Here is a 20,727-nt window from a genome sequence, read left to right on the forward strand (position 1 = left end):
TTTTGATTTGATTACATTATTATATAATTTTTATTATTATTATATTATTATGTGTTTTAATTATTTATAGTTATTTATTATATTATAATTTTTTATTTCGTTTTTCAAACTTTATCATACCCGGGATGTCTACTAGACTCTTGTTTGGACAGATTTAAGTGAACTATTCCTAAGAATTACAGGCCTACAATATGAAACGCCATATTTCTGTGCAAAATAATTGTACCGCTTTCAGCACCTAAAATCTGAAATAATCATACCGCCAGGGAGGTTAAGTACACAATGGGGTTTATTTACTAAAGCTGGAAATTGCAAAATCAGGCTCACTTCTGCATAGAAACCAATGAGCTTCCAGGTTTTATTACCATAGCTTAATTGAACAAGCTGAGGTTAGAAGCTCATTGGTTTCTATGCAGAAGCGAGATTGATTTTGCACTTTCCAGCTTTAGTAAATAAACCCCATTGTGTACTTAAAAGTGGGGTATGCCTGTAGATTATTTTGCATGTGGCCAGATGTACTGAGTTCTAACATTTTGTAAACTGCCCACTAGATGGCGCTTTTCCCTTTTTACACACATACACTATATATATATATATATATATATATATATATATATATATATATATATATATATATATATATATATAATATATATCTATATACACATACATACACACACACGAGAGCAGTGGGGGAAATCACATGGCATCCGGACAGGAATCACATTGCATTCCTGTTCAAATCGCATGCAATTCTTTTTTTTGTATTGACGCAAAGCATTGGTTCTCGGTGTTGACAAATACGTAGCTGAAAATATCGGTATTCGTGCTTGCCCATTAAAAAAACGGTATTGGTGCAACCCTACTATAAACACTTAACAGCAGCCACTTTTGGACTGTTTCTCAGTATTGCTCTGTGCAAGATTGATAGTGTCATCTGGTCCATTGGCTCTCTTCTTCAAAATCAATGGTATAACCATGTTGAAAACACTTTCAAATAGATCATCGACATTGTGTCCAGTCTTTGCACTGGTTTCAAAACACATCTTCTCTGCAACAGGTGCGCAGCTGTCATCCACCAATCTGTATTTCATTATGCGTTTGTATAGGGCATGGGCATCTTCTATATCCACCTGTTTGCGAACTTTGGAAGTACTAGAGGTGCGAGGCCTTTCACCCTTAGATTCTTCTTCTCCTTCTCCTTCAGAGCCATCAGTCAGGTCAACTTTATTTCCCACCACAAAAAAAAGGCAATCACTGTTAGCTGTGTCAGTGAGGCCTAGGAAGCGTTCTTCAAGCTCCAGAAGGCTCTGCTTATGGCCAACATCGTAGGTTAGGATAATGGCAGAGGCTGATCTACAGTACATAGAGCCCAGGCCATGAAACTGTTCCCTTCCTAGAAGACAATGAAAACAGAATGTTAATAAGCAGGATATAAAAGGGGTGTATTATTTATATTTTTTTCATACTGCTGTGTGCCATGATGTTTCGTCAACTACAAAACACACAAGGCAGTCCAACTAGTTCAAGAAGCTATTTTTAGAATACATCCTTTCATGATCCTTAACAGAGGCAAGCATGTTTAGTGAGTTGGTTTATTTTTCCTTCAAGACAATGGAGTTGATTTACGAAAACTGGAGAGTGCAAAATCGAGTGCAACTGTACATGGTAGCCAATCGGCTTCTAACTTGAGCTTGTTCAGTTAAGTTTTGACAATAAAACCTGGAAGCTGATTGGTTTCTATGCAGAGCTGCACCAGATTTTGTACTCTCCAGTTTTAGTAAATGAACCCCAAAGTTTTTCATCATAACATAATGGATGCCCCATTATTCACATGTATTTTAGAAGGCACTGTTACAACACAGATTTGAAACATTTGTCACTTTTTCATAGATCTGACAAACCAAAAATGTGCCCATCATTCAATACCTGCAGCTAAAAACTACATGTGCAAAGTGCAGTAATCCATATCAACCAAAAAAAAAAAAAAAATATGAGTTACTAGGGATGGGCCGAACACTCCCCCAGGGGAAATGTTCTAACCCGAACAGCGAACCCCATTGAAGTCTATGGGAGCCGAACAGAAAAAATCTAAAGTGCCCATTTTGAAGGCTTATATGCAAGTAAATGGCCATACAGTGGTTATGGGGGTCTGGGTACTTCCCTGGGGGGACATGTATCAATTAAAAAAAAAAAAAAAAAAAAATTTTTTCAGGAGCAGTGATTTTAATGATGCTTAAAGTGCAACAATGAAAATGTGCTGTGCCTGGGGGGGGGGGGTCCTGCACTTAATATGCCTGTAAAGTGGCGCATTTGAAGCATATACAGAACATGCTACAGCAAAACTGACATTTGTAAAGAAAAAAAATTCCATTTAAAATGACTAGCGGTTACAAATGCCAGCACCCGGCTATTAAAAATAAAAAATAAAGTAAAAAACAGCATCAGGACTCATCTCCTGCGTGATGGGAAAACATGGTCGCCGGAGGACCCTGTTTCCCTGGATTTTTAACAGACACTCACAAGCAGCCTTCACTGAACATGGTCTCCTGGAGTTAGGTCCTTCTTCTATTGATGGGCCTCCTGAGGAGGTTTCTCCTGATCCCTTCCTTGCTTCTGACCCTTCTTAGGTGAATGTTTTTAGCCTTTCAGCTAAGGCTTCAGCTCGGGTATTGATCCATCTAGTTGTCCTGTGTTACAGACTGTTCTTGGCTGGTTCCGTAAGCCAGTGGTTTTCAACCCTGTCCTCAAGTACCCCCAACAGGCCATGTTGTGGGAATTTATCCCATTGGTCCAAAATACCAAGCCATTAACTCTAATTTAAAGCACCTGTGCAAGATAAAGGAAAACCTGCAAACAAGGCCTGTTGGGGGTACTTGAGGACAGGGTTGAAAACCACTGCTGTAAGTGGTGGACCCCTCAGCTGGACTGATTTTGGATATGCCAACCGCTTCCGAATTCCCATGTCCCCGATTGAACAATGGGTAAAATAAGATTTTGGTACTTTCCCCAAAATCTATTTCTTTGTGTCCATTGAGGGATGTAGGTCTCATCCCTCTGTTTTTACTGGCCCTGCTTACTGCCTACTGCTCTGATGAGTAGCAAAGGGGTGATGCAGAGGATGGCCTTCAACCTTTTCTGTAGGTAGCAATATAACCCAACAGTTTCTGAATTCCAGTGTCCCACAATGGACTTGAAGAAGCAGATTTTACGATATTTGCAAAAGTCCCTAGATGTGGAGGCTGTATTCATTTTATTCTTTAGGCCAAGAACATACAAAAAAAGGCCTGTTAATCTCTCGAGAAATGCAATGTCCTTGACATTTCCTGCAGATGAACTGGAAGCAGAAACTATAATCTTTCTTCTGTAAACACTTAATCTCCCTATGCCCATGCAATGGAGATGAACAAAGACAGACATGTTTAAAAATTACATGAAGAGGTGTTATTCAAGGCAGTACTACATAAAAATAAAGTTTACAAAAAGCCAAAAAAGAAACACAACTAATGCAGTCACCACATATAACTATCGGTAACTTGAAATATATCAAATCTTTGTTTTTGGATTTAGATATGCTTTAACACACCTGGTATGCTGCACATATAGTCCAAGGTATGTAAAGTACTGAAAATAAATATCAGACTACTGACACCATCATGCATAAGGGAGATCTTTTCTAATATAGGACTGTAAGCTTTAAAGAGCGCGAAAGTTGTTAAAAGCCTAAAACTGTATAGAATGGGGAAATGAGGGGTTAGTGAATAGAAATATCAACAACGAATATACAGATAAAATACCAAAATAGAACATTAGCTAGGTGGTTTGGATTTAGTATCTGAGGTTTTTACTGCTTGAGTCATCTTGAAAGTTTATTTCCCATTTAAGCTGGCCATAGAAGGTTTGAATCTCAGCCAGATCAGCAGGAACCATGCATGGGCAGGTTGATTGTACCCAAGTTGATGAATCAGCCAACCTGGGTACAACCAGCCTGTTGGATTTTACATGTGATTATTGCTAGCAGCGATTATAGCCCCTAGCAGTAGTCACAGTGTAATCCCAGGGGCAGCAGCTTCTCCCGCCAGAACACCACAATGGCTCAGCGGGAGGGATTCAGAAGTGACTGTTGATGGGGGAATCAAGTGATATGGTGCAGGAAAACAGCAACCTGTGGTGCAGGAAAAAAAAAAAAAAAAAAAAAAAAAAAAAAAAAATCACTCCGTCTCCAAGTAGGCTGGATGTAGGCATGAATTAATAGTGTGTTTACAACTACAGTCTAAAAACTTTCAAAGTGGCTTGAGGCTTGTAAAATGCATTGTATATGCTAGCTGAATTCAACATTTCTACAGACCACTGTATTCATGCCAAGAATGAGAAATGTCCCTGTCTTTAGAGTTTTAGAAAGATCATATGACCAGGATGATTTTTCATGCAACTCTTATATAACGGGGTTACAGAAACATAGCAAATAGAACCTTAGGAGAACAGAGTTTGCAAAACAAATGATCCCCCATTATTTGCCTGACACAGGTGAACAGCCGATTTACATTGCATTTGCAAAGCAGACAGTTCTTCTTGTGTGCAAATGACTTTATTTACTGTCACATGTGTAGCCAGTATACATGAGACATTTAGTGTTCATATTTAAGGCCTGGTTCACATTATGCATTTTTTTGGTGCTTTTTACAGAAACAGACTACAACCAACCATTTAACATGACTGCCTATGGGACACGTTCACATCTATGCTTTTTTTTAGCCGCTGCATTTTTGGAAAAGGTCAGGGACATTTTAAATGCAAAACAGTGCATTTTTTGGTTCAACGGACTTCAATGGAGGCGCTTCAGAAAAGCATGTAGCGTGTTTGATACCTTTGGATGTGTTTTTTAATCTGCCCAAGTTGGCCAAAAAAAAAAAAAAAAAAAAAAAAAAAGCACCAAAAAATTTATTAAATCGCATCAATTGTATGTTCAAAATGGCACCGCAAAAAGCACTGCAGAAACGGATCAAAAGCAAACTGCAGGCCTAATACATGATTTGCGTAGCAAATAAGAATTTCAAAATGTTTATCTTTATATCACACGCCTCGCCTCAACCCCTTCAGCTGATGTCACAAAGCCAGTCCAGGCTCTGAAAAGCTCCCGATCATATGGCACCTGGCTCAGCCTCTCAGCGAGAGCGACAGCTGTTCCTGCACCCTCCACAGCCCAGCGTTCCAGCGAGCGCTGGAGGGGAGAGCAGAGAGCTGGTGACTGACAGTCTCAACTCTCTGCTCAGAGCGGGTGGGAGAACTGAGCGATCAGCGGTGTTTGATCGCTCAGTTCTCAGTGCAGAGCCAGCAGGGGACAGATGCAGCATTGAATAGATACTACATCCACCTAGGTATGTATAAATGTTTTTTTATTTTAAATCCATACTTCCCCTTTAGCAGCATTCTATAAAGTGGACGAGGTGTTTTCTGCTGAAAGGGAGGAGGAAAAAGGCCAAAACTTTGCAGAAAATGTCTCGTCAGCTTTATAGCTTTATAGCTAACTTTTCTCCCAATAAAAGTAATGTCTGCTCACTCTGTAAATCATCTTGGCTGATATATGTGACGGTTTTTACTTAGAGCTGATATCAAGGAATCTGGTTTAGTCACATTTTTTTCCACACGACTGTAAAACCAACCAGGACTGGGTGACAAGAGAAAACTGTATCAGATCCTATAAAACAAAGTGCAACATACTTCCTAAATCATTACAGAGAACTGAAAGAATGAAAAAGTTGCATAACATGACATCTGCACAGTATTTGTGACTAGTAAAGGAGTCATGTAAACTTTTTGCCTGTGATTTGGCAAGTGGACGTGTTTACATTTCTAATTATACAAAGTGCAGCGCTAGTATGGTAGTGACTCTAATATCGACAAAATTGTGCAAATAAAAATAAAAAACAATACAATTACCATAATCTCCCGTTAGATAAAGTTCTGTTGTGAATAAAAGTATATAAAAGCACACGGCTCAACAGTCTAGATTAGGGGTACTGAATTAAAACTTCAAGAAAGTTCAGTCAGTAAAATTTTCTTCCAGCAGGGGTCCAAATTTCAGACTCAGGTAGGATATACTGTGTGTAGTCGTATATTTAAAAGAATAAACCCCCATCAAAGTGTCCCTTACATCAGGTGCCCACATTAAAACGATCCAGGTGTCCCCACTTAGATTAGCCCGTCCCCAGCAGGGTGCCCCTTTACATTAGCCCGTCCCCAGCAGGGTGCCCCTTTACATTAGCCCGTCCCCAGCAGGGTGCCCCTTTACATTAGCCCGTCCCCAGCAGGGTGCCCCTTTACATTAGCCCGTCCCCAGCAGGGTGCCCCTTTACATTAGCCCGTCCCCAGCAGGGTGCCCCTTTACATTAGCCCGTCCCCAGCAGGGTGCCCCTTTACATTAGCCCGTCCCCAGCAGGGTGCCCCTTTACATTAGCCCGTCCCCAGCAGGGTGCCCCTTTACATTAGCCCGTCCCCAGCAGGGTGCCCCTTTACATTAGCCCGTCCCCAGCAGGGTGCCCCTTTACATTAGCCCGTCCCCAGCAGGGTGCCCCTTTACATTAGCCCGTCCCCAGCAGGGTGCCCCTTTACATTAGCCCGTCCCCAGCAGGGTGCCCCTTTACATTAGCCCGTCCCCAGCAGGGTGCCCCTTTACATTAGCCCGTCCCCAGCAGGGTGCCCCTTTACATTAGCCCGTCCCCAGCAGGGTGCCCCTTTACATTAGCCCGTCCCCAGCAGGGTGCCCCTTTACATTAGCCCGTCCCCAGCAGGGTGCCCCTTTACATTAGCCCGTCCCCAGCAGGGTGCCCCTTTACATTAGCCCGTCCCCAGCAGGGTGCCCCTTTACATTAGCCCGTCCCCAGCAGGGTGCCCCTTTACATTAGCCCGTCCCCAGCAGGGTGCCCCTTTACATTAGCTCGTCCCCAGCAGGGTGCCCCTTTACATTAGCTCGTCCCCAGCAGGGTGCCCCTTTACATTAGCCCGTCCCCAGCAGGGTGCCCCTTTACATTAGCTCGTCCCCAGCAGGGTGCCCCTTTACATTAGGCTGTCCCCAGCAGGGTGCCCCTTTACATTAGGCTGTCCCCAGCAGGGTGCCCCTTTACATTAGGCTGTCCCCAGCAGGGTGCCCCTTTACACTAGCCGTCCCCAGCAGGGTGCCCCTTTACATTAGCTCATCCCCAGCAGGGTGCCCCTTTACATTAGCTCATCCCCAGCAGGGTGCCCCTTTACACTAGCCGTCCTCAGCAGGGTGCCCCTTTACATTAGCCGTCCCCAGCAGGGTGCCCCTTTACATTAGCCGTCCCCAGCAGGGTGCCCCTTTACATTAGCCGTCCCCAGCAGGGTGCCCCTTTACATTAGCCGTCCCCAGCAGGGTGCCCCTTTACATTAGCCGTCCCCAGCAGGGTGCCCCTTTACATTAGCCGTCCCCAGCAGGGTGCCCCTTTACATTAGCCGTCCCCAGCAGGGTGCCCCTTTACATTAGCCGTCCCCAGCAGGGTGCCCCTTTACATTAGCTGTCCCCAGCAGGGTGCCCCTTTACATTAGCTGTCCCCAGCAGGGTGCCCCTTTACATTAGCTGTCCCCAGCAGGGTGCCCCTTTACATTAGCTGTCCCCAGCAGGGTGCCCCTTTACCCCTTTACATTAGCTGTCCCCAGCAGGGTGCCCCTTTACATTAGCTGTCCCCAGCAGGGTGCCCCTTCTCAAGTAAGGGACAATGTTGTTGAGAAGTACAAATCAGGGTTAGGTTATAAAAAAAAATCCAAATCTTTGATGATCCCTAGGAGCACCATCAAATCCATCATAACCAAATGGAAAGAACATGGCACAACAGCAAACCTGCCAAGAGACGGCCGCACACCAAAACTCACGGACCGGCAAGGAGGGCATTAATCAGAGGCAGCACAGAAACCTAAGGTAACCCTGGAAGAGCTGCAGAGTTCCACAGCAGAGACTGGAGTATCTGTACATAGGACGACAATAAGCAGCATGCTCCATAGAGTTGGGCTTTATGGCAGAGTGGCCAAACAAAATGTAACGTTTTGAGTTTGCGAAAAGGCATGCGGGAGACTCCCAACATGTATGGAGGAAGGTGCTCTGGTCTGAACTTTTTGGCCACCAAAGACAACGCTATGTCTGGCTCAAACACAACACATCACATCACCCAAAGACACCATCCCCGCAGTAAAACATGGTGGTGGCAGCATAATGCTGTGGGGATGTTTTTCAGCAGTCGGGACTGGGAAACTGGTCAGGGTTGAGGGAAAGATAGATTGTTCTAAATACAGGGATATTCTTGAGCAAAACCTGTACCACTCTGTGTGTGATTTGAAGCTAGGGCGGAGGTTCACCCTCCAGCAGGACAATGACCCCAAACACACTGCTAAAGCAACACTTGAGTGGTTTAAGGGGAAACATGTAAATGTGTTAGAATGGCCTAGTCAAAGCCCAGACCTCAATCCAATAGAAAATCTGTGGTCAGACTTAAATATTGCTGTTCACAAGCACAAACCATCCAACTTGAAGGAGCTGGAGCAGTTTTGCAAGGAGGAATGGGCAAAAATCTCAGTGGTAAGATGTGGCAAGCTCATAGAGACTTATCCAAAGTGACTTGGAGCTGTGATAGCCGCAAAAGGTGGCTCTACGAAGTATTGACTTTAGGGGGGTGAATAGTTATGCACATTGACTTTTTCTGTTATTTTGTCCTATTTGTTTGCTTCACAATTAAAAAAAAAAATCTTCAAAGTTGTGGGCATGTTCTGTAAATTAAATGATGCAAATCCTCAAACAATCCATGTTAATTCCAGATTGTGAGGCAACAAAACACGAAAAATGCCAAGGGGGGTGAATACTTTTGTAAGGCACTGTAAGTCCTGTTGTATCTCCGTCCCTAGGTATTTAATTGATTTAGATTGCCAATGAAAGGGAAAGTTGTTTTGGGCCATGGTTAAGGTAGGAGCTGACAAAGACATTTAGGCCTCTTTCACACTGGGGCGGGGGCGGCGTCAGCAGTAAAGCGCCGCTATTTTTAGCAGCGTTTTAACGTCGTATTTGCGGAGGTATTCGGCTGCTAGCGGGGCGCTTTTACCCCCCCCCACTAGCGGCCGAGGAAGGGTTAAAACCACGGCAAAACGCTGCTGCAGCAGCGCTATGCTGGCGGTATAGCCGCGCTGTCCCACCGATTTCAATGGGCAGGAGAGGTGAAGGAGCGGGTTATACCCACTCCAAAGATGCTGCTAGCAGGACTTTTTTTAGCGTCCCGCCAGCGCACCGCCCCAGTGTGAGAGCCCTCAGGGCTTTCACATTGGAGACACAGCAACAGCTATTTTTAGCGCTGTAGCGCCTGCAAAGCGCGCCAGTGTGAAAGGGGTCTTAGTGCTTCAGTTTTGGCAATGTTCAGTTTTAAAGTACTGTGAGAACCGAAGCGCTTAAGTTCATGTAGAAAGGCGGGGATACCAATATGTAGTTGTGTGATATATAACAAGTCATCTGCATATAAAGATAAATTGCAGTGAGCTGAGGGCGTGGAGATACCATGGATACAGTTGTTATGTATAGCCTGTGCTAAATGTTCTATAGTTACGGTGAATTATAATGGTGACGGGATAACCTTGTCTAGTCCCCTTGTTTATCCAGAAAACCTCAGATTGTTCCCCGTTAGCCATGACCTTCGCTGAAGGGGTGGAGTAAAAGGGACATCATTTTAGATATTAGTTTAGCTCCCAGCCCTTTATGTTGCAGAGATAGTTGGAGGAAAGACCAGTTAACCCCGTCAAATGCTTTCTCGGCATCAAGTTGTACCCATTTACACCTGCCACCTCTGGGTCCGATCAAAAAAAAATTGGAGGTCCGTTTGGGCAGACCAGATCAGAGGCAGCCGGGTGTAAAACACACAGCGGAGTCTATTTACTCCATAGAGCAGAGCAGGGTCCATCCGTGTTCACTCTGTAGAAACTTGAGCAGACACGGACCTGTCATCCAGCCGCTCTGCTCCGATCAGCGAACAGAAGACACCTGTGTATAGGGCCCTAACTATATAGTCAAATTTTTAATTTTTGATAAGGACGGGAAAGTTACGTTTTGGATCAGGTTTTTCTGTGTTAGCAAGAGTTGGACTTAATGTATTACAAAGTTGGCTTTGTTTCATGTATTTAATGGCATGGAAATCAATGGAACACAAAACAATATCACTGACAGTAATAAAAAAATTTTAAATAGTTTAAAATGCAAATATGTAAGGAGAAAAAAAATCTAAACAAATCAGTACCTCATCCTACTTTCTCACCTCACCATGTTATTTGCTGTATATGTCATACATTTACCTAACGGATCTTCACGGGCTGTCAAGTGAGACACTCTCATGAAACGCACCTTGTACTGTGAAAAAGTGTTTGTAAACCCGCAGGGCATCTAATATAAAACAAAGGCACCATAGTAATGTGCTTACATCTCCCAACTGAATCTATGTTTGTATACCTTTCAATTCTTGCTCCCTGCCTATATGAGCCCTATAAAACAGATATGGGTGGGCACCACGGGTCTCAAAGACGGAACTTGGGAGGCGAGTCGAGACATCACAGGAATTTCCTTGCACCTCTACACTCCTCCTGACAAGGAGAGCGGCGCGGCTGAGCCTCACGCACGGATATAGAAAAGTGCGCACACAGTCCCCACCGTGGGTGTACGTCACATGCAGAGCGCGCTCCCGGCCCCCTCAATGCACGCATGTCAGAGCTACCCAGTGCCTGTGTGTAGGAAGAGGTGATCTGCTGCTGCAATCCTGGACACACTCCCCTGTTCATGCATGAGAGAAATACGTCAGATGTCAGTCACAGCAGCAGTGGTGTACCGACACTAATTTTTCTCATGTGTCGGCTTTTAACCGCTTCCAGACCAGCCGCCGCAATTCTACTGCGACAGGATGGCACTGCTGGGTGAGCTGTCATAGCTGTACGTCGGCTCTTTAAGACGCTTTAGCAGGCCTGCTGTTTGTCCCCGGAGCCGATCCGCATGCACCGTGGGCACGATGACTGCTGAGCACACGCGATCGTTCGCGACAGAGCGAGAACCAGGATCTGTGTGTGTAAACACACAAATCCCGGTTTTCTCAGGGGAGAGGAGACGGATTGTGGGCTCCTACTAAGTAGGAACACCAATCGGTCTCCTCCCCTAGTCAGTCCCATCCCCCCCACAGTTAGAACACACCTAGGGAACACAGTTAACCCCTTGATCGCCCCCTAGTGTTAACCCCTTCCCTGCCAATGACATTTATACAGTAATCAGTGGCTATTTTTGGCTCTGATCGCTGTATAAATGTCACTGGTCCCAAAAAAAGTGTCAAAAGTGTCTGGTCTGTCCGCCGCAATCCCGATAAAAATCACTGATCACTGCCATTATTAGTAAAAAAAAAAAAAAAATGCCATAAATCTATCCCCTATTTTGTAGACATTATAACTTTTCTGCAAACCAATCAATATACGCTTATTGCAATTTTTTTACCAAAAATATGTAGAAGAATATATAAAATCGGCCTAAACAAACAGAGGAAACAAATTGGATATTTTTTATAGCAAAAAGTACAAAATTATGTGTTTTTTTTTTTTTTAATTGTCGCTTTTTTTTTGTTTATAGCGAAAAAAAATGAAAAAAACCGCAGAGGTGATCAAATACCACCAAAAGAGAGCACCATTTGTGGGGAAAACAGGATGTCAATTTTGTTTGGGTACAAGTTCACACGACCGTGCAATTGTCAGTTAAAATGATGCAGTGCCGTATCGCAAAAAAAAAAAAAAAAAAAAATGGCCTGGTCAGGAAGGGGGTAAATTCTTCCAGGGCTGAAGTGGTTAACCCAGCAACAGATTGGAGAGAATTTCTCAGTGCTAGATTAACTGTTTGTGGCAAGACTGGGCACAGGTGACTTGACATCCTTAACTGTAACAGGTAGAAAGCTTAATTTTTTTCTAAGTAAAACCCAGTTAAGCACTATCTACATCATGGGTGCCCAACCTGTGGCCCTCCAGCTGTTGTGAAACTACAAGTCCCATCATACCCCTGTCCTTTGGGAGTTATGCTTGTAAACGGTCTGCCTTGCAATGATTCATGGGACTTGTAGTTACGCAACAGCTGGACGACCACAGATTGAGCCTCCATGATCTACACCCAAGTTGACCATGTAACACAACATTTAATAAAACTTCAGAAAAAAACAACACTTTGGATCATTTCACACAATCGTTTGTTTCATCAGTTCAATTACGTTTTTTCAAAGAAAAAAAACAGATCGGTTTACATCAGATTTTCACCTGTTGTACATCAGTTTTTTTTACATCCACTACCAATGCAAAAACAGATACAAAAAAACAAAAACAAAAAAAAAAAAAAAAACAGACCGTTTGTCCGTTTACATCCGTTTTTCGATAGTTCTGTTTTTTTAAAACTGAAGAAAACTAGGGCTTTGATCTGTTCCAAAAAACAAATGTTGATGGAAGCAGATGTAAATAGATGATCTTTCGTTTACATCACATTTTTGCATAGGAGATGCATTGACATCCGCTTTACCTCCATCAACGGATGGATGAAAAAAACGGACAAACAGAGCGCCCGTGTGAAAGAGGCCTACCATTCAAAAAAAAACAAAAAAAAAAACACGTTAACGGGAGGTTACCGATAGAAATACATTGGTGTCTGTTTTTTATCTGTCAATAGATGGATAAAAAAAAAAATGGACAAACAGAACGCCTGTGTGAAGGGGGCCTTAAAGCGGAGTTCCACCCAAATTTTGAACAATATCTGTATGTATTCTCTTCCTTGCCTAGATGCTGACATGCCGTTTAAAAAAATTTAAATCGCCGTAATTACCTTTTATTTTTCTATTCTTCTTTGCACTTCCTGGTTCTCCTCCCGTGGGAGTAGGTGTGTTTCTAGCCTCTCCCAGACTCCTGGGAGCTAGTCTCAGGCTTCCCAGGATGCCACTGAGCATGTGTGGGAACGAGCAGTGAATGCTGGGAGCACAGCATTCACCACATCCAGGAAATAAATGCTTGTGGGCTTCAAATGCCCACAATGAAGATGGAAACTGCCTGCAGTGAATAATATAAGTTATTCTTTCCAACGAAATCTGACACAGGCGGACATATTACACACAATATGTGAGTATGTAATGCTGAGAAGAAAATTTTGTGAATGAACTCAAAAAAAAAAACGATAGATAGGTGGACCCCTGCTTTAAGCCTCATTCTCACAGGATTTAACTCATGGCTGGGGAAGGAATCCAAGGTATTCCTTTGGCTGGAATCACACTTATGAATATGACCTTACTCTTGTGAAGAATAAACAAAGTGAAAGTCTTTATGCCTTCACAGCTTTTCACAGACTTGTGTAGGTCTCAAATATAGAAAGGTTCCAAAGACCTTAAAGTGACACCATTAGCCTCTCAAAAAATTGGACTTTTCCTAGAATAAAACAGCAATTATAGTCACCGCTCAGGTGTACAATTAAAAAATAAATAAATAAAAAAAAAAAAAAAAAAAAAAAAACTTTTCCCGTCTGGCTAGCAGCTTTCCTAGGCAGGCAGGTGACATCGCAGTTTCCCTCCTGAGCACTATGCCACCGGTCCTCTTTACTGGAAACATATATAGAGCATCATGACACTGCTAAGTCATTGCCCAATACACAGCAACGTGACAAGAAATCATGTTGTCACCTAATAATGAAGCAACCTAGGAACACGAGATCTTCCAAATGGACACCATCACTTGCAACTAAAGCATAAAGCAGCAACACCCCTTTCATACTTTTTTTTGCAGTTCACTGAATGCGAAACATGCAAAATGCATGAGCAGATCTGTGCCTTGGGCTCGGTTTATACATATGTGTTTTATGGTGCTTTTTGCAGAAATGAACTACAGTTCATTTAACATGTTTTTTTTTCCTATAGGACACGTTGACATCTATGCTTTTTTTCAGCCGCTGCATTTTTGGAATGGGTCAGGGACTTTTTAAAAACGCAAAACAGTTCCAAAAATGGAAAGGCTGCAGAAAAGCATGTAGTTTGTCTCTGTCGCGATTTGCAATCTTTTAACTTCAACAAATTGGCCAAAAAAAAAAAAAAAAAAAAATGCAAATTGTGGTAAAATTGCATGTGCAAAAACGCAAAGCGCACAGCAAAAAGCACTGCAGAAATGACCAAAAACAAACTGCATAGGTAGCTTAGTACCCTTGTTCAGCAGATCCTCTGCCCAGTAGTACTCCCAGCTCTACTGACGCCCCACTCAGTAGTATCCCCAGCGTTGTTGATGCCCCGCTCAGTAGTAACCCCTAGCGCCAATAATCTTTTAGTTTGCTGATTCTCCTCCCTCTATGGTCCCCGCTGACCTCCGGCTATATTGCTCCCACAATGCACACCACACATGACATTGCTAGTTTCTCCTGCTCCAGTCCCCCAGCTCTGCTGATCCTTTGCCGCTCAGTCCTCTCGCTCTGGTCCCTGTTCACCTTCCGCTATACCATTGCTAAAGCTGCATACCATGTGTGCCGTCTGCTAGTTGCTCCGCTCCGGAGCCCGCTCACCTTGCTGCTCCATGCTGCACCCTAGATGTGACCTCTGCACCAGATACTCCCAGAATATATACACATGAACCAGAAGTGATGGCTGATGATGTCTTTCTGGTTCACTTGCTGGTTTCCCAGTGCATCCTGGCATATCTCATACCCGCAATACCTCCAAAACAAGGCAAAGCTAAAGCTGAATAAAAGCCTCTCAGGTGCTGCTAGCAAGCTTTGGCATCATTTCTATAGGGGCTTTGAAGATGCTTTTAAAGGAACCAAGAAAGCGACATAGGGTATAATTTTTTTAAGCAAAGCAATCAATGTGTAAACAGGACTGGCAGGTATCCATTTTATTTAGTGACAGGTGCTTTGGTTGGCATTCAGAACGCTTTAAAGGGTAAGTTTTAACAAAAATACTAAATGCACATTTGTCAGGTAAAAAAAATTACATTTATTATTTTTTGTTAATGGAGCCTCTAAAACATTGCACTAGCGATCCATGCAGGTCTCCTGCAGACCTGTCAGTGTATCTGTGTGTCTGTACATTTTCCGGGCAAAGCAGATACAGTCTGACAAGAAGACTCATTGAACTACCACAGTGCTGTGGTAGTTCACTGAAAACTACAAGCCGGCAACCACAAAGGCTGTTGGGCACTTGTAGTTTTCCAATCACAGGGGACTGTGAATGAGTGACACAGCCAGGTATGACAGCTAGCGGGGGCGAGACCAGAGCGGACATGTTACACCCTGAATATGGGGTCTAACATGTTAACGAAAGGTGGACTCAATGGTGTCAAAGGCCACATTTCGAAGCAAGTGTAAACAAGCCCTAAGGGCATTGGATGCAAAACTGACACGTGTCGGTCTATTTCTGCCCACATCGGGTCAGATCTGCAAACTTGTGTTCAGTCTGACGAACCTGAACAGACCTGCATATAAATGGATCCTTTTCTAGCTGCACATAGGGATAGGTTGCAGTGCATTTATTAACCATTTAATCACAGGTCAAAAATAGGCACGATGGAACACCCATGTAAAAGGGGCCTTATACTCAAACTGTTCACATCTTAGCATTTTCTTCCTATAACACAAGTGTTATTGATTAGAATACCACAAATCTCAACTTGCATGCAGTTTTACATGCATTTATTGAGCAAATGTAAACGTAAAAGAAAAATATTACAACCAACATCACAACACATCATAAGAAGTGTACAGAACAATAAATAAGAAGGCTACTACATTTAGCTGTTTTTCGTATAACAATCTAGCACTGCTTTTAATCCCACATTTTTACAAAACATCATATATACACACAATGGGAATAAGCAGTACTATAGGAGTGTTAACAAAGAAGTTATTTGCCTGAAACGCCAGTGGGAAGTGGAATATTTCCAGCAGTGGGAAGCTTTCTCCAGGAATGTAAGACATGTGAGCAGTACAGAGCATGGCCAGAAGTATATTTATAGACTACACCATAATGATTCTGGTTATGTAGAACATTCACTAGCAGACTGCTAAGCATCAATGGTCTACCAGTTTAAGGTGTTCAAAGTTCCTTGTGCACACACCTTTTGTGACAAGCATGCATGTATGTATGTCACACATTAGCCAAGATCAATAGTTTACCACAACATCTCAAACTCCTTTCTTGCAGCCCTCAGGCAGTTTTGAAATGAGTGGGGTCCCAGTCTTTTCCATGAATCATTATGGTGAAGTTTCCTTGCATTATATTACAGACATACAATTTTACACTGTAAACAAATACAATAATTCTAAAGCTGAAATCCAGCCAAAAACTTTTCGTATATTTGCACAGCAAGAATAAAATGATCACTCTGGCTGCCACAGCGTTCGTTGCGATTGTTAAATCTCTTATAAAAAATAAGTGTATGGTGTCACTTCCAGGTCCAAGTCCCATTGACAGTTTCACTGGCCATCAAGGCCGGGAAAGAATGTAATGCAGTGCGATGTGCATTACATTAAGTGGAACACAGGGGGGACCCTGGATGTCTCATTAAAGAGAACCTGTCACCAAAAAAAAAAAAACACATCACATAGGGGACTTTTGGTCCCCTATGTGATGAAAATAAATAAAAAAAAGAAAAAAAAAAAAAAGTTAGGTAAAAAAAAATAAACACAAAAACAAACCTTTGATTGCGATAAACATGTTGCATATTGCTGCGCACGCCGGAATGAAAGCAATATTGCCAGCACCAGACTTCCTTCGTAAATCTAAAACTGATGACCCATAGGGGGCTTTTAAAGCGTCGCCTATGGGAAATATAGGGTACTGAAGTTTGTCCCCATTTCCTGGGCACACGCAAATCTGTTGAGTATCTATTTACTCGATGAAACCTCGGCTTTTATATTTTACCCAAAAAAAGTGGGTAATTTATTGCGTTTTTGTGCCCCCTAAAATGGACTTTAGTGTGTTTTTTTACTTTAATGTTATGTTGTCTAGAACTTTGCGTTAATATCGCGTGACAAAAAAAATTAGAACTACCACTAATTTCTTTTCTAGGGTGTCCGCTTTCAGAAAATATGTTTTGGGAGTTATGTAATCTTCAGGCCTAAAATGATTTTTTTTAAACATATGTGCGAAAAAAAAAAAATATGCAAAAACGGCTCTGGCAGCAAAAGGGTTAAAGGACAAGTTCGCCTTCAGGAACATGTTACATGTTCTACCCGCAAGATTTGTTAGTTAAAGTGGAGTTCCAGTCATTTGTGTGTTTATTAAAAGACAGCAGCTACAAAAACAAAACAAAAAAACCCCCCAAAAAAACCACACACTTACCTGTCCCACGTTCCAGCAGTGCACTCTCACCCTTGCCGTTTCCTTCCTCTCTCCTCCCTAGGCGGCGCCGGCATCACGGCTATGGGCACTCGGCTGTGACAGCTTGCGGCTTTACAGCCAGGTGCCCACTGTGCATGCACGAGCAGCACTGCACTCTGATTGGTCCCAAAGTCTTCTAGGACCTGTCCTGTGTCCCTGAATACTTCAGGCTGGAGAGGGGGATTGGGCAGGATGATAACTTCCACTTCCGATCGCCTAAAGCAACCAGAACGGAAGTGGCTGTGGGTACCTGTCAGAATCGGGTACCCGCTCCCCCTCTACACTCCAAAAGCTCGGTTTCACCATGAGGAGCTGGGGAGGAGGGTGGAACTCCACTTTAGCAAAACTGACTCCTAACTTTTTAAGCTGGCTCCTAGATTTAACTACTTAAAGACCGCCCATCGCATATATACTGCGGCAGGGCAACTATTGTACGAAACAACGTACCTGTAGGTCATGTCATGCAATAGACAGCGCCCAGGGCGCGCGTGTGCAGATTGGCCAGAGGGGGAGCCAATCAGCAGGTCCAGCGGATATCGACGATCGTTCCCCAGAGACGCAGACCGGTAATCTGCCTATGTAAACAATGCAGATCGCCGTTCTGACAGGGAAGAACACCGTGATCTTGTGTTCCTGATAAGCAGTCCATCCCCCGCACAGTTAGCAAGCACCCCCCCAGGGACACACTTAACCCTTTGATCGCCACTGGTGTTAACCCCTTCCCTGCCAGTGTCATTAGTACAATAACAGTGCAGATTTTTAGCACTGATCACTGTAATAATGTCACTGGTTCCCAAAAAAGCATCAAAAGTATCAGTTAGGTGTCCGATTTGTCCGCTGCAATGTCGCAGTCCTGCTAGAAATTGATGATCACCGCCATTACTAGTTAAAAAAAAAAAAAAAAAAAAGCCATAAAAAATATCCCATAGTTTGTAGATGTGATAACTTTTGCGCAAACCAATCAATATGCGCTTATTGAGATTTTTTTTACCAAAAACATTCAGCAGGATACATATTGGCCTAAGTTGATGAATTTTTCTATTGGATTTTTATAGCAGAAAGTAAAATAGTTGTTTTTTTTTTTTTTTTTCCAAAAAATTGTCACTCTTTTTGTTTATAGCGCAAAAAATTAAAATCGCAGAGGTGATCAAATACCACCAAAAGAAAGCTCTATTTGTGGGGGAAAAAAAAGGACATAAATTATATTTGGGTACAGCGCACGACTGTGCAATTGTCAGTTAAAATAATGCAGATTAGATAGATTAGATATACTTTATTATCTTTGTATACATACAACATTTTTCCGGGTACTCTTTACAGCAGCAATAAAACATTTCTCAACAAAACCACACATACATACTCCTAGCACATGCCCACATATCTATTTAAATATATCAAAATATAAAATGTTGCTAAAAAATAAAAGAATATTAGAATTCCACATAAAGTTCCTAAAACACTGTACCTGATGGGATTATGGACAATACGGCCCTAGGGAAAAAACTATGCTTTAAGCGATGAGTGTGCGTTTTAAAGTGTTCTATATCTTTTCCCTGATGACAATGGGACAAACACATTGTAACCTGGGTGGGTTGGATCAATACTAATAGCTTTTGCCTGCTTTTTTAATCGGCTGGCATATGCTGTGTCCAAATTTGGTAGCTCTGTTCCTATGATCTGCCGTGCTGTTTTCACCACACAAGACAGGCACTTAAGGCAGGTCATACATGGTCGAATTTCGAACAAATTTTCTTTTCAAAATCAGAGTTTGTTTTTTTTTTCGTGATCCGATGGTGCCACCATTGATTTTCGAAATTCGCCCGACCAAGCCTTTAATTTTACCTCATGTTGCTACAGAAATGAATTTGTGGCCGGGAATCTTCTTTTCTCTCTGTAAATTTTCTTTTCTTATTACATTTCTCACACGATTCTCCCATCATTGATTAGAAAATTGTTTGTTTTTCTAAAAATTTCCAACATGTCCGATTTCTCAAATTTGATTGCCGCACGAAAATCGGGCGTTGCTGCAGCCCACTAATGGTGCGAAATTTGTACGAAAATTCTTGGATACGATTTTCGAAAGAAAATTCTTTCGAAATTCGAACCGTGTATGGCCGGCATTATCCTCCGCCCTGCAGCTGGCATACCACACTACAGCGCAGTGGAGAAGAATACTCTCAATGGTACAATGATAGAAATTGACCAGAAGCCTTAAGGGCAATCCAGCCTGCTTCAGTCTCCGAAGGAAAAACAGACTCTGCTGCGCTTTTTTCACTAGAAAAATAGTATTTTGAGACCATGACAACTCCCTTGTAATATGCACTCCCAAAAATGTAATAGTGTCCACCCTTTCCACCTCCTCACCACCTTTATATACCGGCAATGATTGATCTTTTTTGATCTCCTATAATCCACAATTATTTCTTTAGTTTTTGCCGTTTCGAGTATTAAATCATTTTCGCTACACCACTCAACCAAATGTTGAATTTCCTGCCTATAAGCTGTCTCATCATTATCTTGTATGAGTCCCACTAAAGTGGTGTCATCAGCAAACGTCACCATAGTGTTAGATGCATGTATGGGAGTACAGTCGTGAGTGAACAATGTAAACAAGGCCAGACTTAACACACATCCCTGTGGTACCCCTGTATTCAAAATAATAGTGTTAGACATCTGATCTCTTATTCTCACCATTTGTGGCCTGTTTGTTAGAAAATCCATAATCCATGAGCGCAGCAATGGACATAGGCCCAAAGCGTTTAAAGGGGTTGTAAAGGTAATTTTTTTTTTTTTTTAAAATAACAAACCTGTTATACTTACCTTCACTGTGCAGCTCGTTCTGCACAGAGTGGCCCCGAACCTGGTCTTCTGGGGTCCCTCGGTGGCTGTTTCAGCTCCTCCCCGCAAGCATTCACCACCTTAATGCGAGCTCCCTCGCATGGTGGTGAGTGCTTGCGGGCGCGCTCCCGTGATACAGCCGGCGGCTATAGCTATAGCCGCTCGCTGTATCACTCGGCCCCGCCCCGCCCCCCGGCGCGCCGCGTCATCGGATGTGATTGACAGCAGCGCGAGCCAATGGCTGCGCTGCTTTCAATCCATCCACTGCAGCCAATCAGCGACCAGGCTGAGCTGCAATGGAGATGACGAGAACGAGCAGCGGAGATTCGAGGCGTCAGGTAAGTAAAACGGGGGGGCTGGGGGCGGCGGTATTGTCAAAAGTTTTTTCACCTTAATGCATAGAATGCATTAAGGTTAAAAAATTTTTACCTTTACAACCCCTTTAACTTTTTCACTAATTTGTCAGGGACGACTGTGTTAAATGGAG

The 20,727-nt window shown here is 42.9% G+C and overlaps 1 protein-coding gene across 1 annotated transcript in view; it reads right to left on the bottom strand.

Annotated features, from left to right (window-relative positions):
* Positions 1-639: 639 nt before the first annotated feature.
* The window catches only part of RAB20 (RAB20, member RAS oncogene family), a 47,659-nt gene continuing 27,571 nt past the window's right edge, over positions 640-20,727 (bottom strand). The window contains exon 2 of the mRNA XM_073614497.1: positions 640-1,396. Coding sequence (XP_073470598.1) covers positions 876-1,396 — 521 coding nt within the window. The 3' untranslated portion in view covers positions 640-875. The remainder of the gene's footprint in view (positions 1,397-20,727) is intronic.

The sequence above is a fragment of the Aquarana catesbeiana genome, linkage group LG02 (genome assembly GCF_042186555.1).
Source record: "Aquarana catesbeiana isolate 2022-GZ linkage group LG02, ASM4218655v1, whole genome shotgun sequence".
In the NCBI taxonomy this organism is placed as follows: Eukaryota; Metazoa; Chordata; class Amphibia; order Anura; family Ranidae; genus Aquarana; species Aquarana catesbeiana.